The sequence below is a fragment of the Oncorhynchus tshawytscha genome, linkage group LG22, assembly GCF_018296145.1.
Source record: "Oncorhynchus tshawytscha isolate Ot180627B linkage group LG22, Otsh_v2.0, whole genome shotgun sequence".
In the NCBI taxonomy this organism is placed as follows: domain Eukaryota; kingdom Metazoa; phylum Chordata; class Actinopteri; order Salmoniformes; family Salmonidae; genus Oncorhynchus; species Oncorhynchus tshawytscha.
Window position 1 is genome coordinate 41,376,770 of NC_056450.1, and position 24,737 is coordinate 41,401,506.

The following is a 24,737-nucleotide window of genomic DNA, read 5'->3' on the forward strand; positions in this document are numbered from 1 at the left end:
TGCCCAGAAACCTGCTCCTTTTACTCTCTGTTCCGAACGTACTAGACGGCCAGTTCTTTTAGCCTTTAGCCGTACCCTTATCCTACTTCTCCTCAGTTCCTCTGGTGATGTAGAGGTGAATCCAGGCCCTGCAGTGCCTAGCTCCACTCCTATTTCCCAGGCGCTCTCATTTGTTGACTTCTGTAAACGTAAAAGCCTTGGTTTCATGCATGTTAACATAAGAAGCCTCCTCCCTAAGTTCTTTTTATTCACTGCTTTAGCACACTCTGCCAACCCAGATGTCCTAGCCGTGTCTGAATCCTGGCTTAGGAAGACCACCAAAAACCCTGAAATTGCCATCCCTAACTATAACATTTTACAACAAGTTAGAACTCCCAAAGGGGGCAGTGTTGCAATCTACTGCAGAGAGAGCCTGCAGAGTTCTGTCCTTCTATCCAGGTCTGTACCCAAACAATTTGAGCTTCTACTTTTAAAAATCCACCTTTCCAGAAACAAGTCTCTCACCGTTGCCGCCTGCTATAGACCACCCTCTGTCCCCAGCTCTGCCCTGGATACCATATGTGAATTGATTGCCCCCATCTATCTTCAGAGTTCGTGCTGCTAGGTGCCCTAAACTGGAACATGCTTAACACCCCAGCCATCATGCAATCTAAGATAGATGCCCTCAATCTCACACAAATTATCAATGAACCTACCAGGTACAACCCCAAAGCTGTAAACACGGGCACCCTCATAGATATCATCCTAACCAACTTGCCCTCCAAATACACCTCTGCTGTCTTCAACCAAGATCACAGCAATCACTGCCTCATTGGCTGCACCCGTAATGTGTCTGCGGTCAAACGACCACCCCTCATCACTGTCAAACGCTCCCTAAAACACTTCAGCGAGCAGGCCTTTCTAATCGACCTGGCCGGGGTATCCTGGGAGGGTATTGACCTCATCCCGTCAGTAGAGGATGCCTGGTATTTCTTTGAAAGTGCCTTCCTCACCATCTTAAATAAGCATGACCCCTTCAAAAAAATTAGAACCAGGAACAGATATAGCCCTTGGTTCACTCCAGACCTGACTGGCCTTAACCAGCACAAAAACATCCTGTGGTGTTCTGCATTAGCATCGAATAGCCCCCGTGATTTGCTACTTTTCAGGGAAGTTAGGAACCAATATACACAGGCAGTTAGAAAAGCTAAGGCTAGCTTTTTCAAACAGACATTTGCATCCTGTAGCACAAACACAAAAAAGTTCTGGGACACTGCAAAGTCCATGGAGAATAAGAGCACCTCCTCCCAGCTGCCCACTGCACTGAGGATAGGAAACACTGTCACCACCGATAAATCCACGATAATTGAGAATTTCAATAAGCATTATTCTATGGCTGGCCATGCTTTCCACCTGGCTACTCCTACCCCGGTTACCTGGTTACCCCGGTCAACTGCCCGGCACCCCCCACAGCAACTCGCCCAAGCCTCCCCCATTTCTCCAGATAGCTGATGTTTTGAAAGAGCTGCAAAATCTGGACCCCTACAAATCAGCCGGGCCAGACAATCTGAACCCTCTCTTTCTATAATTATCTGCCGAAATTGTTGCAACCCCTATTACTAGCCTGTTCAACCTCTCTTTAGTATCGTCTGAGATTCCCCACAGATTGGAAATCTGCCGCGGGCCATCCCCCTCTTCGAAGGGGCACTCTAGACCCAAACTGCTACAGACCTATATCTATCCTGCCCTGCCCTTCTAAGGTCTTCAAAAGCCAAGTTAACAAACAGATTACAGACCATTTTGAATCCCACCGTACCTTCTCCACTATGCAATCTGGTTTCAAAGCTGGTCATGGGTGCACCTCAGCCACGCTCAAGGTCCTAAATGACATCATAACTGCCATCGATCAGAGACAATACTGTGCAGCCGTATTCATCGACCTGGCCAAGGTTTTCGACTCAGTCAATCACCACATTCTTATCGGCAGACTCAACAGCCTTGGTTTCTCAAATGATTGCCTCGCCTGGTTCACCAACTACTTCTCAGATAGAATTCAGTGTGTTAAATCAGAGGGCCTGTTGTCTGGCAGTCTCTATGGGGGTGACACAGGGCTCAATTCTCGGGCCGACTCTCTTCTCTGTATACATCAATGATGTCGTTCTTGCTGCTGGTGAGTCTCTGATCCACCTCTACGCAGACGACACCAATCTGTATACTTCCGGCCCCTCCTTGGACACTGTGTTAACTAACCTCCAGACGAGCTTCAATGCCATACAACACTCCTTCCGTGGCCTCCAACTGCTCTTAAATGCAAGTAAAACTAAATGCATGCTATTCAACCGATCACTGCCTGCACCTGCCCGCCTGTCCAACATCACTACTCTGGACGGCTCTGACTTAGAATACGTAGACAACTACAAATACCTAGGTGTCTGGTTAGACTGTAAACTCTCCTTCCAGACTCACATTAATCATCTCCAATCCAAAATTAAATCTAGAATCAGCTTCTTATTTCGCAAGAAAGCATCATTCAATCATACTGCCAAACATACCCTCGTAAAACTGACTTATCCTACCGATCCTCGACTTCGGCGATGTCATTTACAAAATAGCCTCCAACATTCTACTCAGCAAATTGAATGCAGTCTATCACAGTGCAATCCATTTTGTCACTAATTCCCCATATACCATATACTACCCACCACTGCGGCCTGTATGCTCTCGTTGGCTGGCCCTCGCTACATATTCGTCGCCAAACCCACTGGCTCCATGTCATCTACAAGTTACCCTGCCTTATCTCAGCTCACTGGTCACCATAGCAGCACCCACCCGTAGCACGCACTCCAGCAGGTTATATGGTCACCCCCAAAGCCAATTCTTCCTTTGGCTGCCTCTAGTTCCAGTTCTCTGTTGCCAATGACTGGAATGAACTGCAAAAATCATTGAAGCTAGAGACTCATATCTCCCTCACTAGCTTTAAGCACCAGCTGTCAGAGCAGCTCACAGATCACTGCACCTATACATAGCCCATCTGTAAATAACCCATCCAACTACCTCATCCCCATACTGTATTTATTTTTCTTACTCCTTTGCACCCCAGTATCTCTACTTGCACATTCATCTTCTGCACATCTACCACTCCAGTGTTTAATGGCTAAATATGAATTACTTTGCCACCACGGCCTATTTATTGCCTTACCTCCCTTATCCTACCTCATTTGTACACACTGTATGTAGACTTTTCCTACTCACTGACCTCGCGCTCCGTCACGCACTGACCTCTCTACCCTTCTCCCTCCCTCTACCCTCCCTCCCTACCTACCCTTCTGCCTCCCTCCCTACCCTTCTGCCTCCCTCCCTACCCTTCTGCCTCCCTTCCTACCCTTCTGCCTCTCTCCCCCCTTCTGCCCCCCTTCTGCCCCCCTTCTGCCCCCTCCCCTTCTGCCTCTCCCCCCTTCTGCCTCCCTTCTGCCCCCCTTCTGCCCCTCTCCCCCCTTCTGCCTCTCCCCCCTTCTGCCTCTCCCCCCTTCTGCCTCTCTCCCCCCTTCTGCCTCTCTCTCCCCCCCCTTCTGCCTCTCTCTCCCCCCTTCTGCCTCTCTCCCCCCTTCTGCCTCTCTCCCTCCCTCTCCTTCTGCCTCTCTCCCTCTTCTTCTGCCTCCCTCTCTCCCCTTCTGCCTCCCTCTCTCCCTACCTTTCTGCCTCCCTCCCTCCCTACCTTTCTGCCTCCCTCCCTCTCCTTCTGCCTCCCTCCCTCTCCTTCTGCCTCCCTCTCCTTCTGCCTCCCTCTCTCCCTACCTTTCTCCCTCCCTCCCTCCCCTTCTGCCTCTCCCCCCTTCTGCCTCTCCCCCTTCTGCCTCTCCCCCCTTCTGCCCTCTCCCCCCTTCTGCCTCTCTCCCCCCCTTCTGCCTCTCTCTCCCCCCTTCTGCCTCTCCCCCCTTCTGCCTCTCTCCCCCCCTTCTGCCTCTCCCCCCTTCTGCCTCTCCCCCCCTTCTGCCTCTCTCCCCCCTTCTGCCTCTCTCCCTCCCTCTCCTTCTGCCTCTCTCCCTCTTCTTCTGCCTCCCTCTCTCCCCTTCTGCCTCCCTCTCTCCCTACCTTTCTGCCTCCCTCCCTCCCTACCTTTCTGCCTCCCTCCCTCTCCTTCTGCCTCCCTCCCTCTCCTTCTGCCTCCCTCTCCTTCTGCCTCCCTCTCTCCCTACCTTTCTCCCTCCCTCCCTCCCCTTCTGCCTCCCTCCCTCCCCTTCTGCCTCCCTCCCTCTCCTTCTGCCTCCCTCCCTCTCCTTCTGCCTCCCTCCCTCTCCTTCTGCCTCCCTCCCTCTCCTTCTGCCTCCCTCCCTCTCCTTCTGCCTCCCTCCCTCTCCTTCTGCCTCCCTCCCTCTCCTTCTGCCTCCCCCTCTCCTTCTGCCTCCCTCCCTCTCCTTCTGCCTCCCCCTCTCTCTACCCTTCTCCCTCCCCCTCTCTCTACCCTTCTCCCTCCCTCTCTCTCTACCCTTCTCCCTCCCTCTCTCTCTACCCTTCTCCCTCCCTCTATTTCTACCCTTCTCCCTCACCCTCTTTCTACCCTTCTCCCTCCCCCTCTCTCTACCCTTCTCCCTCCCCCTCTCTCTACCCTTCTCCCTCGCCCTCTTTCTACCCTTCTCCCTCCCCCTCTCTCTACCCTTCTCCCTCCCCCTCTCTCTACCCTTCTCCCTCCCCTCTCTCTACCCTTCTCCCTCCCCCTCTCTCTACCCTTCTCCCTCCCCCTCTCTCTACCCTTCTCCCTCCCCCTCTTTCTACCCTTCTCCCTCCCCCTCTTTCTATCCTTCTCCCTCCCCCTCTTTCTACCCTTCTCCCTCCCCCTCTCTCCCTTCCCTTCTCCCTCCCTCCCTCCCTCTCTCTACCCTTCTCCCTCCCTCTCTCTCTACCCTTCTCCCTCCCTCTCTCTCTACCCTTCTCCCTCCCTCTATTTCTCCCCTCTCCCTCCCTCTCTCTCCCCCTCTCAATGGTGGTTCTGTGGGCTAGCCCTGTTTATAAATATGGCTGTGATATCTGGCTTCTCCCAAAGGACTGTGTGTGAGTGTGTTTGTATTTGTGTGTGTAGCAGCATCGCTCCTAGCTGTGGTCTCTTTAATGTTCTTTTAAAACCTCTCAACGGTCAGTTGGGCTCGTGTGAAGGCACAATAAATGTTTAATGTTGGGAAATGAAAACAGTGTTGTGCCCTTTTCATCCTTCTCCCTGGCCTGGCCAGGCTTGTACTCCCTTTATTCAAGCCTCCGGAAGCTCTCTCTGTGACTCAGTGCCGCCACTCAGTGGCGATCTAGTGGTACTGCAGTTGAGGGTGGGAGCTGTAGTACTACAGATGACCAGTGGGTGGCAGATTGTTGTTTTGGCACTCTGATTGGTTGAATTATTACGTTAAGTTTGAGATAGCAAGTAGAAGTTTATTTGAAGAGGAATATAGCTCAGTAACTTCGCCTCTCCTTTCCCCCTGACTTCTACACATGGAGGCTTCTAATATCTGATCTGTGGACTTCATTAAAGCAGCTAAATGCTCTCCAGTCCCTTTTTAATTGAGCTCGTTTCACTGTGGGCTTTTTGGCAGCAGCCGGCTGAGCGACTAGGGCAGGATAACAAGCAGAAAGCAGCAGCAGCATGGCTCTGTGAGCTTTATCCCAAATGGCACCCTATTCCCTATGCAGTGCACTACTTTAGACTAGGGACCATGGGGGCTCTGGTCAAAAGTAGTGCACAGGGTGATATTTTCTATGCCTGTCTGCCAACACATCAATGTGTGACGCTGTTAACAAACAACTGTCTGTTTATTTTATTGGAGCCTGTTTTTTCTAAATTTGTTCTCTCTCTCTCTCTCTCTCTCTTTCTGTCTCTTTCTTCCTTTCTCTCTCGCCCTCTTTCTCTCTCGCTCGCTCGCTCTCTCTCTCTGTCTCTCTCTCTCTCTCTTTCTCTCTCTGTCTCTCTCTCTCTCTCTGTCTCTCTCTCTCTCTCCACCCTCTCTCTCTCTGTCCTCTCAGAGTAAGCGAGACCATCTGTTACTCAGTGTTAAATGGTACTACCGTCAGTCAGAGGTCCCTGACTCAGTCTACCAACACCTGGTGCAGGATCGCAACAATGAGAACGGTGAGTGTGAGAGACTCGTACAAACACACACACCAGGGTTTCCGTTCGGGAAAATGTGGCGCCAGACATTTGACAAATTTACCCATTTGGGTGCGTAACCCGATTTAAGGAGTCCACCCACGGTGCTCAGGGAAGTCTACCCACGGTGCTCAGGGGGGGTCTACCCACGGTGCTCAGGGGGGGTCTACCCACGGTGCTCAGGGGGTCCACCCACGGTGCTCAGGGGGTCCACCCACGGTGCTCAGGGGGTCCACCCACGGGGCTCAGGGGTCCACCCACGGTGCTCAGGGGGTCCACCCACGGTGCTCAGGGGGTCCACCCACGGTGCTCAGGGAGTCCACCCACGGTGCTCAGGGGGTCCACCCACGGTGCTCAGGGGGTCCACCCACGGTGCTCAGGGGGGTCCACCCACGGTGCTCAGGGAGTCCACCCACGGTGCTCAGGGGGTCCACCCACGGTGCTCAGGGGAGTCCACCCACGGTGCTCAGGGAGTCCACCCACGGTGCTCAGGGAAGTCCACCCACGGTGCTCAGGGAAGTCCACCCACGGTGCTCAGGGAGTCCACCCACGGTGCTCAGGGGAGTCCACCCACGGTGCTCAGGGGGTCCACCCACGGTGCTCAGGGGGTCCACCCACGGTGCTCAGGGGAGTCCACCCACGGTGCTCAGGGAAGTCCACCCACGGTGCTCAGGGGAGTCCACCCACGGTGCTCAGGGGGTCCACCCACGGTGCTCAGGGGGTCCACCCACGGTGCTCAGGGGGTCCACCCACGGTGCTCAGGGGGTCCACCCACGGTGCTCAGGGGAGTCCACCCACGGTGCTCAGGGGGGTCCACCCACGGTGCTCAGGGGGGTCCACCCACGGTGCTCAGAATGACAGAAATCACTTTATATTAAGTGGAGGATGCAACACCACATGTCCTTCTTACCGAATTCAGATCCACACTTTGAAGACGTTAAAATAGCTGCCCTGTTCCTCAGCCAATAAGAAGAGTAACAAACCGCTAGATCACTAGTCTATGCATATGAGGCAAGTCGGTTTCAATTTGGGAAAGCGCCTGTTCGCTTTTCAGTCATGCTAGATAGGCTACTCCAGATATTTCACTCCATGCATCAACCACTGTTTGAGGAGCACGCAGCCTCTCGCAAAATCACAAGTCTATGTCATCGATACTGTAGTAGAACAGTTTAGGCTGTCAATTCTATTGGTTAACTTGTCGAAAGAAATGGCCGGTTCCAAACCGACTCTGGGACAGTTGTGGGACGATAGATTACAAATTCATACAACAAGTAGACCTGGACTACAGAAAAACAAAAATGTTAAAGTCATGAGTCCGATGCAACAGATCAGAACATGTTGATACACTATTTCTTCACATTATAAGCGCAGCGATGCGCATCAAGGCAGTAGGCTAGCCGCATCAAGGCAGTAGGCTAGCCGCATCGAGGCGGTAGGCTAGCCGCGTCGAGGCGGTAGGCTGGCCGCGTCGAGGCGGTAGGCTGGCCGCGTCGAGGCGGTAGGCTGGCCGCGTCGAGGCGGTAGGCTGGCCGCGTCGAGGCGGTAGGCTGGCCGCGTCGAGGCGGTAGGCTGGCCGCGTCGAGGCGGTAGGCAGGCCGCGTCGAGGCGGTAGGCCGGCCGCGTCGAGGCGGTAGGCCGGCCGCGTCGAGGCGGTAGGCCGGCCGCGTCGAGGCGGTAGGCCGGCCGCGTCGAGGCGGTAGGCCGGCCGCGTCGAGGCGGTAGGCCGGCCGCGTCGAGGCGGTAGGCCGCCCGCGTCGAGGCGGTAGGCTAGCCGCCCGCGTCGAGGCGGTAGGCTAGCCTCGCGCGTCGAGGCGGTAGGCTAGCCTCGCGCGTCGAGGCGGTAGGCTAGCCTCGCGCGTCGAGGCGGTAGGCTAGCCTCGCGCGTCGAGGCGGTAGGCTAGCCTCGCGCGTCGAGGCGGTAGGCTAGCCTCGCGCGTCGAGGCGGTAGGCTAGCCTCGCGCGTCGAGGCGGTAGGCTGTCCGCATCGAGGCGGTAGGCTGTCCGCATCGAGGCGGTAGGCTGTCCGCATCGAGGCGGTAGGCTGCCCGCATCGAGGCAGTAGGCTGGCCGCATGTGTAATTCTGTGTTGTTGTTTTTGTCGCACTGCTTTGCAGTTGTAAATGAGAACTTGTTCTCAACTGGCCTTCCTGGTTAAAGGTGAAATAAAATAAATAAATAACTTCCATCATTGAGGTTATGAAGTATTATTTTGCAATGGGATTGTTTCTTCGTCTCCCAGACAACTGGCCGGGGCCAATTTTATCGTCTTTTCTATGTTTTTAATCGGAAACGCTGACACACACACACACATACACACACACACGCATACACAAACACACACACACACACACACTAAAATAGACACACTCTTGCATCATGTCTGCACACACACACACAATACACTCAATCTCTGACACACAAACACACACACACACACACTATACAGTTGACTGTAACGGACATGATATGTAGTTCTTGGCTGTGATTGACATGTCAAACAGAACACTGGTCTGAACCAGTCATCCGCTGTGTTGCCAAGGTAACAGCACTCCTTCAGACCAGCCGATTACAGGCCAGCGGGACGCGCACACACACACACACACACTGTACCGAACCAGTCGCATTAGCTCTGTTTCCTTGGTAACACACACCTTGTAGGCCAGACAGCGAATGTCTGGACCATCAAGTGCAAATAACCTGCACTGTAATGGGCCCTTGAACACAAGCTACCCAGCCATCAGCACAAGTGGCCCGTCACATACACACACACACACACCCTGTCTGCTCCACCTTTTATTCTGTCTGACTACCTGAATACTGACTACCTGATTACTTGCAGCAATTCTCATCCACCCAAACATGTTGAAATAGTGTTCACTCTGTCTGCTACAGCCAAAACATGACCCTGATTCTATCCCCTCTCCCTGTCCCTGCTCTCCTTTCTCCTGCTCCTCCTCCAATCTCATCCTCCTCCTCCTCTCTCATCCTCTCTCCACCTCCTCCTGCTCCTTGTCCTCCTCTCTCATCCTCTCTCCTCCTCTCTTCCTTTTCTCTCTCCTCTCTCTCCTCGTCCTCTCTCCTGCTCCTCATCCCCCTCTTCTCTCCTCTTCTCCTTTACCTCCTCTGACTGTTTTCTCTTCCCTCCTCAGATTCTGGCCGGGAGCTGGTCATCACAGACCCAGTGGTCAGGGGCAGAGAACTCTTCATCTCCGACTATGTGGACACATACCATGCTGCTGCCCTTAGGTGAGACAACACACACTCGGAGAGAGACCAACTCTAAAGAAGTTAAAGGAAAGTACTCAAGTTCATGACCAGTAACTTGTAGCCTTTGTGGAATGGTACTGTATCAGTTTAGTTCCTTTAGGGGGAATGACCAGTACTTGCAGCCTTTGTGGAATGGTACTGTATCAGTTTAGTTCCTTTAGGGGGAATGACCAGTACTTGCAGCCTTTGTGGAATGGTACTGTATCAGTTTAGTTCCTTTAGGGGGAATGACCAGTACTTGCAGCCTTTGTGGAATGGTACTGTATCAGTTTAGTTCCTTTAGGGGGAATGACCAGTACTTGCAGCCTTTGTGGAATGGTACTGTATCAGTTTAGTTCCTTTACTGTATCAGGGGGAATGACCAGTACTTGCAGCCTTTGTGGAATGGTACTGTATCAGTTTAGTTCCTTTAGGGGGAATGACCAGTACTTGCAGCCTTTGTGGAATGGTACTGTATCAGTTTAGTTCCTTTAGGGGGAATGACCAGTACTTGCAGCCTTTGTGGAATGGTACTGTATCAGTTTAGTTCCTTTAGGGGGAATGACCAGTACTTGCAGCCTTTGTGGAATGGTACTGTATCAGTTTAGTTCCCTTTAGGGGGAATGACCAGTACTTGCAGCCTTTGTGGAATGGTACTGTATCAGTTTAGTTCCTTTAGGGGGAATGACCAGTACTTGCAGCCTTTGTGGAATGGTACTGTATCAGTTTAGTTCCTTTAGGGGGAATGACCAGTACTTGCAGCCTTTGTGGAATGGTACTGTATCAGTTTAGTTCCTTTAGGGGGAATGACCAGTACTTGCAGCCTTTGTGGAATGGTACTGTATCAGTTTAGTTCCTTTAGGGGAATGACCAGTACTTGCAGCCTTTGTGGAATGGTACTGTATCAGTTTAGTTCCTTTAGGGGAATGACCAGTACTTGCAGCCTTTGTGGAATGGTACTGTATCAGTTTAGTTCCTTTAGGGGGAATGACCAGTACTTGCAGCCTTTGTGGAATGGTACTGTATCAGTTTAGTTCCTTTGGGGAATGACCAGTACTTGCAGCCTTTGTGGAATGGTACTGTATCAGTTTAGTTCCTTTAGGGGAATGACCAGTACTTGCACTTTGTGGAATGGTACAGTATCAGTTTAGTTCCTTTAGGGGAATGACCAGTACTTGCAGCCTTTGTGGAATGGTACTGTATCAGTTTAGTTCCTTTAGGGGGAATGACCAGTACTTGCAGCCTTTGTGGAATGGTACTGTATCAGTTTAGTTCCTTTAGGGGAATGACCAGTACTTGCAGCCTTTGTGGAATGGTACTGTATCAGTTTAGTTCCTTTAGGGGGAATGACCAGTACTTGCAGCCTTTGTGGAATGGTACTGTATCAGTTTAGTTCCTTTAGGGGGAATGACCAGTACTTGCAGCCTTTGTGGAATGGTACTGTATCAGTTTAGTTCCTTTAGGGGGAATGACCAGTACTTGCAGCCTTTGTGGAATGGTACTGTATCAGTTTAGTTCCTTTAGGGGGAATGACCAGTACTTGCAGCCTTTGTGGAATGGTACTGTATCAGTTTAGTTCCTTTAGGGGGAATGACCAGTACTTGCAGCCTTTGTGGAATGGTACTGTATCAGTTTAGTTCCTTTAGGGGGAATGACCAGTACTTGCAGCCTTTGTGGAATGGTACTGTATCAGTTTAGTTCCTTTAGGGGGAATGACCAGTACTTGCAGCCTTTGTGGAATGGTACTGTATCAGTTTAGTTCCTTTAGGGGGAATGACCAGTACTTGCAGCCTTTGTGGAATGGTACTGTATCAGTTTAGTTCCTTTAGGGGGAATGACCAGTACTTGCAGCCTTTGTGGAATGGTACTGTATCAGTTTAGTTCCTTTAGGGGGAATGACCAGTACTTGCAGCCTTTGTGGAATGGTACTGTATCAGTTTAGTTCCTTTAGGGGGAATGACCAGTACTTGCAGCCTTTGTGGAATGGTACTGTATCAGTTTAGTTCCTTTAGGGGGAATGACCAGTACTTGCAGCCTTTGTGGAATGGTACTGTATCAGTTTAGTTCCTTTAGGGGGAATGACCAGTACTTGCAGCCTTTGTGGAATGGTACTGTATCAGTTTAGTTCCTTTAGGGGGAATGACCAGTACTTGCAGCCTTTGTGGAATGGTACTGTATCAGTTTAGTTCCTTTAGGGGGAATGACCAGTACTTGCAGCCTTTGTGGAATGGTACTGTATCAGTTTAGTTCCTTTAGGGGGAATGACCAGTACTTGCAGCCTTTGTGGAATGGTACTGTATCAGTTTAGTTCCTTTAGGGGGAATGACCAGTACTTGCAGCCTTTGTGGAATGGTACTGTATCAGTTTAGTTCCTTTAGGGGGAATGACCAGTACTTGCAGCCTTTGTGGAATGGTACTGTATCAGTTTAGTTCCTTTAGGGGGAATGACCAGTACTTGCAGCCTTTGTGGAATGGTACTGTATCAGTTTAGTTCCTTTAGGGGGAATGACCAGTACTTGCAGCCTTTGTGGAATGGTACTGTATCAGTTTAGTTCCTTTAGGGGGAATGACCAGTACTTGCAGCCTTTGTGGAATGGTACTGTATCAGTTTAGTTCCTTTAGGGGGAATGACCAGTACTTGCAGCCTTTGTGGAATGGTACTGTATCAGTTTAGTTCCTTTAGGGGGAATGACCAGTACTTGCAGCCTTTGTGGAATGGTACTGTATCAGTTTAGTTCCTTTAGGGGGAATGACCAGTACTTGCAGCCTTTGTGGAATGGTACTGTATCAGTTTAGTTCCTTTAGGGGGAATGACCAGTACTTGCAGCCTTTGTGGAATGGTACTGTATCAGTTTAGTTCCTTTAGGGGAATGACCAGTACTTGCAGCCTTTGTGGAATGGTACTGTATCAGTTTAGTTCCTTTAGGGGGAATGACCAGTACTTGCAGCCTTTGTGGAATGGTACTGTATCAGTTTAGTTCCTTTAGGGGGAATGACCAGTACTTGCAGCCTTTGTGGAATGGTACTGTATCAGTTTAGTTCCTTTAGGGGGAATGACCAGTACTTGCAGCCTTTGTGGAATGGTACTGTATCAGTTTAGTTCCTTTAGGGGGAATGACCAGTACTTGCAGCCTTTGTGGAATGGTACTGTATCAGTTTAGTTCCTTTAGGGGGAATGACCAGTACTTGCAGCCTTTGTGGAATGGTACTGTATCAGTTTAGTTCCTTTAGGGGGAATGACCAGTACTTGCAGCCTTTGTGGAATGGTACTGTATCAGTTTAGTTCCTTTAGGGGGAATGACCAGTACTTGCAGCCTTTGTGGAATGGTACTGTATCAGTTTAGTTCCTTTAGGGGGAATGACCAGTACTTGCAGCCTTTGTGGAATGGTACTGTATCAGTTTAGTTCCTTTAGGGGGAATGACCAGTACTTGCAGCCTTTGTGGAATGGTACTGTATCAGTTTAGTTCCTTTAGGGGGAATGACCAGTACTTGCAGCCTTTGTGGAATGGTACTGTATCAGTTTAGTTCCTTTAGGGGGAATGACCAGTACTTGCAGCCTTTGTGGAATGGTACTGTATCAGTTTAGTTCCTTTAGGGGGAATGACCAGTACTTGCAGCCTTTGTGGAATGGTACTGTATCAGTTTAGTTCCTTTAGGGGGAATGACCAGTACTTGCAGCCTTTGTGGAATGGTACTGTATCAGTTTAGTTCCTTTAGGGGGAATGACCAGTACTTGCAGCCTTTGTGGAATGGTACTGTATCAGTTTAGTTCCTTTAGGGGGAATGACCAGTACTTGCAGCCTTTGTGGAATGGTACTGTATCAGTTTAGTTCCTTTAGGGGGAATGACCAGTACTTGCAGCCTTTGTGGAATGGTACTGTATCAGTTTAGTTCCTTTAGGGGGAATGACCAGTACTTGCAGCCTTTGTGGAATGGTACTGTATCAGTTTAGTTCCTTTAGGGGGACAGTCGACTACAGAGATGAAAGAAAGGTTTATAATCCTAGAACAGACACTGTGACCTATATAGAGCTCTAACCTAGAACCCACAGCTCTAACCTAGAACCAACAGCGCTAACCGAGAACCCGCAGCGCTAACCGAGAACCCGCAGCGCTAACCGAGAACCCGCAGCTCTAACCTAGAACCCACAGCGCTAACCTAGAACCCGCAGCGCTAACCGAGAACCCGCAGCGCTAACCGAGAACCCGCAGCGGTAACCGAGAACCCGCAGCGCTAACCGAGAACCCGCAGCGCTAACCGAGAACCCGCAGCTCTAACCTAGAACCGACAGCTCTAACCGAGAACCCGCAGCGCTAACCGAGAACCCGCAGCTCTAACCGAGAACCCGCAGCGCTAACCGAGAACCCGCAGCGCTAACCGAGAACCCGCAGCGCTAACCGAGAACCCGCAGCGCTAACCGAGAACCCGCAGCGCTAACCGAGAACCCGCAGCGCTAACCGAGAACCCGCAGCGCTAACCGAGAACCCGCAGCGCTAACCGAGAACCCGCAGCTCTAACCTAGAACCAACAGCTCTAACCTAGAACCCACAGCTCTAACCTAGAACCAACAGCTCTAACCCAGAACCCACAGCTCTAACCCAGAACCCACAGCGCTAACCTAGAACCCACAGCGCTAACCTAGAACCCACAGCTCTAACCTAGAACCAACAGCTCTAACCTAGAACCCGCAGCTCTAACCGAGAACCCGCAGCGCTAACCGAGAACCCGCAGCGCTAACCGACAACCCGCAGCGCTAACCGAGAACCCGCCGCTCTAACCGACAACCCGCAGCGCTAACCGAGAACCCGCCGCTCTAACCGAAAACCCGCAGCGCTAACCGAGAACTCGCAGCTCTAACCTAGAACCCACAGCTCTAACCTTTGACACCACACCTAGCAACACTAAGCTGATAGTCATCAGTCTCTAACCTATGACCCCACACAGCACCTAGCAACATTAAACTGATAGTCATCAGTCTCTAACCTTTGACCCTACACAGCACCTAGCAACACTAAGCTTCTCCCTGCTCATGTGATTCTCTGTCTGAAACCAGATAGTCTTCTCCCTGCTCATGTGATTCTCTGTCTAAAACCAGATAGTCTTCTCCCTGCTCATGTGATTCTCTGTCTAAAACCAGATAGTCTTCTCCCTGCTCATGTGATTCTCTGTCTAAAACCAGATAGTCTTCTCCCTGTTCATGTGATTCTCTGTCTAAAACCAGATAGTCTTCTCCCTGCTCATGTGATTCTCTGTCTAAAACCAGATAGTCTTCTCCCTGCTCATGTGATTCTCTGTCTAAAACCAGATAGTCTTCTCCCTGTTCATGTGATTCTCTGTCTAAAACCAGATAGTCTTCTCCCTGCTCATGTGATTCTCTGTCTGAAACCAGATAGTCTCTCCCTGTTCATGTGATTCTCTGTCTGAAACCAGATAGTCTTCTCCCTGTTCATGTGATTCTCTGTCTAAAACCAGATAGTCTTCTCCCTTATGTGATTCTCTCAGATAGTGATTCTCTGTCTAAAACCAGATAGTCTTCTCCCTGTTCATGATTCTCTGTCTGAAACCAGATTCTCCCTGTTCATGTGATTCTCTGTCTGAAACCAGATAGTCTTCTCCCTGTTCATGTGATTCTCTGTCTAAAACCAGATAGTCTTCTCCCTGTTCATGTGATTCTCTGTCTGAAACCAGATAGTCTTCTCCCTGTTCATGTGATTCTCTGTCTGAAACCAGATAGTCTTCTCCCTGTTCATGTGATTCTCTGTCTAAAACCAGATAGTCTTCTCCCTGTTCATGTGATTCTCTGTCTAAAACCAGATAGTCTTCTCCCTGTTCATGTGATTCTCTGTCTAAAACCAGATAGTCTTCTCCCTGTTCATGTGATTCTCTGTCTGAAACCAGATAGTCTTCTCCCTGTTCATGTGATTCTCTGTCTAAAACCAGATAGTCTTCTCCCTGTTCATGTGATTCTCTGTCTGAAACCAGATAGTCTTCTCCCTGTTCATGTGATTCTCTGTCTAAAACCAGATAGTCTTCTCCCTGTTCATGTGATTCTCTGTCTGAAACCAGATAGTCTTTCTCTCTGCTCATGTGATTCTCTCCCCCTCCTTCCCTCTGTTCCTCATCTCCGCACGCATACACACACATGCACAAAGACACACACACACACACACACACACGCACATGCACAAAGACAGACAGACATGCACAGACACAAACCATCTGTGAAAGTGTGGCAGCTCTCTCTCTGAGCCACGTCTCAGAGAAACCAGTGATTTCAGGCTAAATTAGCAGCCAGTTCTTCGGAACACACACACACAGGAACACACACAGGAACACACACACAGGAACACACACACACAGGAACACACACACACACAGGAACACACACACGCACAGGAACACACACACACACACACACACACAGGAACACACACACACAGAAACACACACACACACACACACAGGAACACACACACACACACAGAAACACACACACACACAGGAACACACACACGCACAGGAACACACACACGCACAGGAACACACACACACACACAGGAACACACACACACAGGAACACACACACACAGAAACACACACAGGAACACACACACACAGAAACACACACACACACAGGAACACACACACAGGAACACACACAAACTGACCTCTGTGATGTCTGTTATTGTGAGGATGGGCCCAGACACACAGCTGTGTTGTGATGTTGTCTCAAGGTGTGTGTGTGTGTGTGTCTCTCTCTCTCTCTGTCTATCTCCGTGTGTCATCTCTTGGCGGGTGTGCAGGAGGGAGGGATGATGATTTCAGCTGGTGTTTGTGTGCTCCGTAGTCTCAACTTCATCCATCATAACAAACGTAAACCGGAACCTCCGTGCTCATGTGACTCTCTCTCTCTCACACACACACCTACCTTTAATACCTGCTGCCTCGCATTTCATTAGTCTACGCCAGCTGTTGAACACATCACCTCTACTAGAGAGGCTGCAGTTCTGGCAGAAATCACCTAGCAACCACAGCAGGCGCCATGTTGGAGGAGTCAGTGTGTCGTAACATTGTTTTCCCCGTGTCGTCCAATCGTCCACGCGACTGGCTGCGTTCTGCTTCCACCGGAAACCTCCCGGCACAGTGCTCATAGTTTTTCTCTAAGGACCCAGGAAATGGAGGCAGTGTGGGAGAAACTAGTCAAGTAAGTAAATGTGTTGTGAAAATGATAAACTATGTAGTATTAGCTAGCATTCTATAGTAACTTAACGTTAGTGTGCAGGCTAACGCAAAGTTAGCTAGCTAGCTAACTGTACATACTGCGAATTAAATATCACCAGCTAGCTAACTTCATATTAGTTAGCTAAATATATTGATGTATGTATCATTTGTAAATTAAAAACACAAACTCTAAATGCATTTGTAGATAGATAGCTAGCTAGCTAACTTTACATACTGCGAATTAAATATCACCAGCTAGCTAACTTCATATTAGTTAGCTAAATATATTGATGTATGTATCATTTGTAAATTAAAAACACAAACTCTAAATGCATTTGTAGATAGGTAGCTAGCTATCTAACTTTACATACTGCGAATTAAATATCACCAGCTAGCTAACTTCATATTAGTTAGCTAAATATATTGATGTATATATCATTAGTAAATTAAAAACAAACTCTAAATGCATTTGTAGATAGGTAGCTAGCTAGCTAACTTTACATACTGCGAATTAAATATCACCAGCTAGCTAACTTCATATTAGTTAGCTAAATATATTGATGTATGTATCATTTGTAAATTAAAAACACAAACTCTAAATGCATTTGTAGGTAGGTAGCTAGCTAGCTAGCAGCCATGGAGGAGGGTGAAATGATTAGCATCGCCGGGTGTCAGAGTAGGCAGCTCTCGGTAGGGCTTGTACTTTTACAATCCTCCAGTTCCAGTCCCCTAGCGAGGGAAAACAACGAGAATAGAGAGCGATAACAAGTAATATTCAGTGCTGTCTAATTTGAGTATAACTTAACCTGTTTTTTTTTTTATTGTTGTTGTTGTTGTTTTCTGTCCTCAGATACTTGAGAACTCTGAAACCCTGTCTGCAGACGAATGTCCCAAGAGGACAAGGGAACATCGTTGTATACCATGGGTTATATGTGTACCTATGTTGTAAACAAACAAAAAATACAGTTTAAAAGTCACACACTGTCTAAACCTATTACAATTGGAGCACGCCAACCCATCAAACCTGATAGTCTGTTGACAGTCAAGTGTGCTGTTACTGGGCTGGAATAGAAGTCTGTTCCTCCAGTAGATCTGTTACTGGGCTGGAATAGAAGTCTGTTCCTCCAGTAGATCTATTACTGGGCTGGAATAGAAGTCTGTTCCTCCAGTAGATCAGGGATCAGTGGAGGGAGGTCGGACACCTCTGGTATTGATTTTTTATAATGGTTTCACCTGAAATAATGTTTTAGTAATAACAGCCTATACTTGTTACTAAGACGAGTTAACTTACTTGTTTTACTTTGACGTTTTAAAATGAAAAGTGTTTGAACTTGTTTTAATCGTTAACTATTACTTAAGATGAACTAGTGTCAGTGTTGATTAATAACAGACCACAGTCCTGTTATAAAGAGAAGGAGGGGATCTGTCTCTAATGTGTCTGTGTTGATTAATCACAGACCACAGTCCTGTTATAAAGAGAAGGGAGGATCTGTCTCTAATGTGTCTGTGTTGATTAATCACAGACCACAGTCCTGTTATAAAGAGAAGGGAGGATCTGTCTGTCTGTGTTGATTAATAACAGACCACAGTCCTGTTATAAAGAGAAGGGAGGATCTGTCTCTGGGTTGATTAATAACAGACCACAGTCCTGTTATAAAGAGAAGGGAAGATCTGTCTCTGTGTTGATTAATAACAGACCACAGTCCTGTTATAAAGAGAAGGGAGGATCTGTCTGTCTGTGTTGATTAATCACAGACCACAGTCCTCTTATAAAGAGAAGGAGGGGATCTGTCTCTAATGTGTCTGTGTTGATTAATCACAGACCACAGTCCTGTTATAAAGAGAAGGGAAGATCTGTCTCTGATGTGTCAGTGTTGATTAATAACAGACCACAGTCCTATTATAAAGAGAAGGGAGGATCTGTCTCTGATGTGTCTGTGTTGATTAATCACAGACCACAGTCCTGTTATAAAGAGAAGGGAGGATCTGTCTCTGTGTTGATTAATCACAGACCACAGTCCTGTTATGAAGAGAAGGGAAGATCTGTCTCTGATGTGCCAGTGTTGATTCATCACAGACCACAGTCCTGTTATAAAGAGAAGGGAAGATCTGTCTCTGATGTGTCAGTGTTGATTAATAACAGACCACAGTCCTGTTATAAAGAGAAGGGAGGATCTGTCTCTGATGTGTCTGTGTTGATTAATCACAGACCATAGTCCTGTTATGAAGAGAAGGGAGGATCTGTCTCTGATGTCTGTGTTGATTAATCACAGACCACAGTCCTGTTATAAAGAGAAGGGAGGATCTGTCTCTGATGTGTCTGTGTTGATTAATAACAGACCACAGTCCTGTTATAAAGAGAAGGGAGGATCTGTCTCTGATGTGTCTGTGCTCTCGAGCGGCTAGATGTTCTTTACCATATGACCATCAGATTTGCCACCAATGCTCCTTATAGGACACATCACTGCACTCTATACTCCTCTGTAAACTGGTTATCTCTGTATACCCGTCGCAAGACCCACTGGTTGATGCTTATTTATAAAAACCCGCTTAGGACCTCGCGTTCCCCTATCGGAGATATCGACTGCGGCCCTCATCCTCCACATACAACAGCATTTCTGCAACAATTAGTGTCTATGCTAAATGTGGTTTAAATTGTCAAATAAATAAATAGATTATAAGAAAAATGTTGTTTGTTTTTTTCAATGGGGCAAGACAAAAAAAAAAAAATGGTTTAAAGGGGCTGTTACGGTTTTCTTCCGTTGAAAGAGAGTCAGACCAAAATGCAGCGTGGTTAATACGATACATCTTTAATTAAGACGATACACGATAATACAAAACAACAAACGGAACGTGAAAACCTATACAGCCTATCTGGTGAAATACAAAACACAGAGACAGGAACAATCACTCAAGAAACACTCAAAGAATATGGCTGCCTAAATATGGTTCCCAATCAGAGACAACGAGAATCACCTGCCTCTGATTGAGAACCGCCTCAGGCAACCATAGACTTTGCTAGAACACCCCACTAAGCCACAATCCCAAAACCTACGAAAAACCCCCAATACACAAACACACCACAAAATAAACCCATGTCACACCCTGGCCTGACCAAATAAATATAGAAAACACAAAATACTAAGACCAGGGCGTGACAGGGGCACTGTTGTCATGACAACAAGGTGACAGGGCTCTCTAACTAAATGGCACAGCAATCATTCAGCTTGACCAAGGCACAGCATATTACAACCGTCTAGTCTGACTAAGGGAAGTCTCCTTTCATATCCACAGCATATTATAATAATCTAGTCTAATTGAGGGATGTCTCCTTTCATATCCATATCATATTATAATAATCTAGTCTGAGGGATGTCTCCTTTCATATCCACAGCATATTACAATAATCTAGTCTGAGGGATGTCTCCTTTCATATCCACAGCATATTACAATAATCTAGTCTGAGGGATGTCTCCTTTCATATCCACAGCATATTACAATAATCTAGTCTGAGGGATGTCTCCTTTCATATCCACAGCATATTACAATAATCTAGTCTGATTGAGGGATGTCTCCTTTCATATCCACAGCATATTACAATAATCTAGTCTGAGGGATGTCTCCTTTCATATCCACAGCATATTACAATAATCTAGTCTGAGGGATGTCTCCTTTCATATCTGGAAAAGGACAAAGTAGAAGTGGAATGATGCAACATTGTTCACCTTCAGTGGGAATCTGATGCAACATTGCCTCACCTTCAGTGGGAATCTGATGCAACATTGCCTCACCTTCACAGTGGGAATCCAGTCGACATTGGTGTCTTTCTAAAGGGAAGCCTCCTGAAGTTGAAGAGGCGCTGTTGCTCTTTCTTCACCACACTGTCTGTGTGCATGAACCATTTCAGTTTGTCCGTGATGTGTACACAGAGGAACTTTCCACCTTCTCCAGCAAGATGTTGATGTCCTCGACGGGGCTGGTAATCTGTGATTGTCTGTAGACCCTGCCACATACGTCTCGTCTCGTGTTTGAGCCGTTGAATTGTTGAACTCCACTTTGTCTCTATATTGATGCTTTGCTTGTTTGATTGCCTTGCGGAGGGGATAACTACACGGTTTGTATTCGGTCGTGTTTCCAGTTGCCTTGCCATGATTAAATGCGGTGGTACGTGGCTTTCAGTTTTGCACAAATGCTGCCATCTTTCCATGGTTTCTGGTTGGGGTTTTTAATAGTCACAGTGGGTACAACATCTCCTATACACTTCCTTATAAACTTGCGTCAATGTTATTGTCTGAGGCTACCTGGAACATATCCCACTACACGTGATTGAAGCAATTTTGAAGCGTGGAATCCGATTGGTCAGACCAGCGTTGGATAGACCTAAGCATGGGCGCTTCCTGTTTTAGTTTCTGCCTATAGGAGGGGAGCAACAAGATGGAGTCAGTCAGATTTACCAAAAGGAGGGCGGGGGAGGGCCTTGTATGCATCGTGGAAGTTAGAGTAGCAGTGGTCGAGTGCGTTACTTGCCCGTGTACTGCAATTGATATGCTGACAGAATTTAGGTAGTCTTGTTCTCAAATTAGCTTTGTTAAAATCCCCAGCTACATTAAATGCAGCCTCAGGATATGTGGTTTCCAGTTTGCATAAAGTCCAGTGAAGTTCCTTGATGGCCGTCTTGGTATCCGCTTGCGTGGGGGATAAACACGGCTGTGACGATAACCGGGGAGAATTCTCTTGGGAGATAATACGGTCGGCATTTGATTGTGAGGAATTCTAAGTCCGGTTAACATAAGGACTTGAGCTCTTGTGTGTGTGTGTTGTTACAATTACACCATGAGTTGTTAATCATGAAACACACACCCCCGCCCTTCTTCTTCCCGGAGAGATGTTTGTTCCTGTCGGCGCGATGCACTGAAAATCCCATTGGCTGTATTGACTCTGACAGCATGTCCCCAGCTAACTGTATTGACTCTGACAGCATGTCCCCAGCTAGCCTTGTCTCCGTGAAACAGAGTATGTTATAATCCTGGATATCTCTTTGGAAAGCAACTCTTGCCCTGATTTCGTCAACTTTGTTAACTGGGGATGGGACATTAGCGAATAATATACTCGGAAGCGGTGGGTGGTGGCACGCATCCAAAGCCACACTAGAAGACCACTCCGGCACCCTCTCCTCCAACAGCGTTGTTTTGGGTCGGCCTCTGGAATCAGTTCAAGGTGCAGACAAAGGATCCGCTTTGGGAAAGTTGTATTCCTGGTCATAGTTGTGTTGGTAAGTTGACGTCTCTCTGATATCCAATAGTTCTTCCCGGCTGTATGTAATAACAGCTAAGGTTTTCTGGGCTAACAATATAAGAAATAATACATTTAAAATATATAGATATATATATATATATATATATATACTGCACAGTTTCCTAAGGACTTGAAGCGAAGTTGCCATCTCTATCGGTGCCATCTTGTGAAACATGAGATCAACACTTTACTTTGCGTTTATATTTTTGTTCAGGATACAAAGTACACCTTATGTTAGAGTATCACTTCTTAAGGTCACCTGTACCATCAGGGTCTTTATTGCTGGTTGTGTTTGATTCATTCAGGTGTTTTAGTGTCATATAAAGATTCAATCTATTGTTGGGCTAAAACAACCAGTCAACACAGCAGGATATCCTATCCCATTGAGGCTAAAACAACCAGTCAACACAGCAGGATATCCTATCCCATTGAGGCTAAAACAACCAGTCAACACAGCAGGATATCCTATCCCATTGAGGCCTTTGTTCTATGCTGTAATTTCCATACATTTTCTCAACAAATTATCATTAGGTTGGTGACAACGGAGTGTTGTTTTTTTTCAATAATCTTCTCCTCCAAGGACGTCATATCCATCTAGATTAGATGGTTACATTCAAGACAAGGTTGTTATTATTGATCTGTTCGTAAGTGTCGGCAGAGTAGGCATAGGCTACCCTGTGATTTGACTCATAATTTCATATATTTATATTGTATTTTAAATTTGTGTTTTCTTGTCTATCAGTGTTTTGTATTTTTAATTTTTTGTGGACCCCAGGAAGGTTTCTGCTTCTGCAAATGTGGATCCTAATAAATAAATATAAAGGTGAATTTTTATTTGGAAAAAAATGCTCCCCCTGAAACTTGACACTCGTGTGCCGCCGATGAGCGCGATGTATGTTAGACTACAAGCTATCGAGCTAATGTTGACACCTGGTTAGCATAACAGCTACAATGAACTCAAAATCAGACTTACCAGTGATGAAAAGATCAAAGCAGATCCTGAAAGCTGTCAGGTCTTGACGGGCAAAAACGTTTCTTCGCTTTTCTGACAGTTCTTGAATCTTTCCTCCTTGATGTTTCATGATTCTGGGTAATCTGTAAAAAAAAAAAAAAAAAATTAAGAAAATGTTGTCCCGTTGTCTTTTCCTGCCTTGTTAGAGCAGGCAAATACGGCACCGAAATTGACCATGGGGATGAATGAAGTAAGTGTAGGAACTGTTATCATGCAGCTTGGGGTAGCCACACGGCTGTTGTTGTCGGATTAATTTATGCAGTGGTCATCCAACATGGCCGCCAGGAAGCATCATACGTCACCTGGCAACCCTCTATAGAACTCCCCAGAAAACACTTAATTACATGGTACTTACAGGGCATTTGGAAAGTATTCAGACCCCTTCACTTTTTCCACATTTTGTTACTTATTCTAAAATTGATTAAATAGTTATTTCCCCCCTCATCAATCTACACACAATACCCCATAATGACAAAGCAATAACAGGTTTTTATACATTTTTGCTAATTTATTCAAAAAATCAAAAACAGAAACCTGTTTTTGCTTTGTCATTATGGGGTATTGTGTGTAGGTTGAATACATTTTTGAATAAGTAACAAAATGGCTGTAAAGTAACAAAATGGCTGTAACGTAACAAAATGGCTGTAACGTAACAAAATGGCTGTAAAGTAACAAAATGGCTGTAAAGTAACAAAATGGCTGTAACGTAACAAAATGGCTGTAACGTAACAAAATGGCTGTAAAGTAACAAAATGGCTGTAACGTAACAAAATGGCTGTAAAGTAACAAAATGGCTGTGTAACAAAATGGCTGTAACGTAACAAAATGGCTGTAACGTAACAAAATGGCTGTAACGTAACAAAATGGCTGTAACGTAACAAAATGGCTGTAACGTAACAAAATGGTAACAAAATGGCTGTAACGTAACAAAAAAATGTAACAAAATGGCTGTAAAGTAACAAAATGGCTGTAAAGTAACAAAATGGCTGTAAAGTAACAAAATGGCTGTAACGTAACAAAATGGCTGTAACGTAACAAAATGGCTGTAAAGTAACAAAATGGCTGTGTAACAAAATAACGTAACAAAATGGCTGTAAAGTAACAAAATGGCTGTAACGTAACAAAATGGCTGTAACGTAACAAAATGGCTGAAAAGTAACAAAATGGCTGTAACGTAACAAAATGGCTGTAAAGTAACAAAATGGCTGTAAAGTAACAAAATGGCTGTAACGTAACAAAATGGCTGTAACGTAACAAAATGGGGAAAAGTCCAGGTCTGAATGCTCTGCACATAGCAATGTGTTAATATGTCTATGTTGACTAATAAAAGACATTTTCCTGCATTTGTCTTGTTTTTCCAAGACGCACTTCCCCAAAAACACGATTAATTACATTCTTGCAACAATATCAATGATGTTTTGTACACCTATATCTTTACCGTAAGATGTTGACAAATAAATCACATTATCCATGTCTGTCTTGTGTTTCAGGGGGAAGTGTAACATTGCGCATTTCTCAGACATCTTCGCTGCCAGGGAGTTCAAAGCTCGCATTGACTCCTTTTTCTACATCCTGGGATACAACCCAGAGACCAGGTAAGCCTAAAAGACCATTTGTGTTTGATCCTAAAATGTGGTCCGAGGCACCGTATGGATGTTGTGATGCAATTGCGAAGCCTCTGGAGGCAACCAGGGGCCAAATTGAGCTCCGTACCGCATCCCTGTGTGTCTCTCAAATTCTGTAACGATGCCGGAGGGTTCCGTATAGCTCCGCATTGACGTGATTGGTTGACGATAGGTGAGGGCGGGAGGTTCTGAATAAACATAAACTAATTTTCCTTGACAACAGCTCT

At 47.0% G+C, this 24,737-nt stretch overlaps 1 protein-coding gene across 1 annotated transcript in view; it reads left to right on the plus strand.

Moving 5' to 3' along the window:
• The window catches only part of LOC112221367 (arginine-glutamic acid dipeptide repeats protein), a 277,707-nt gene that overhangs the window by 161,846 nt on the left and 91,124 nt on the right, over window positions 1–24,737 (plus strand). The window contains 3 exon segments of the mRNA XM_042304282.1: window positions 5,986–6,091; window positions 9,259–9,355; window positions 24,376–24,480. Coding sequence (XP_042160216.1) covers window positions 5,986–6,091; window positions 9,259–9,355; window positions 24,376–24,480 — 308 coding nt within the window.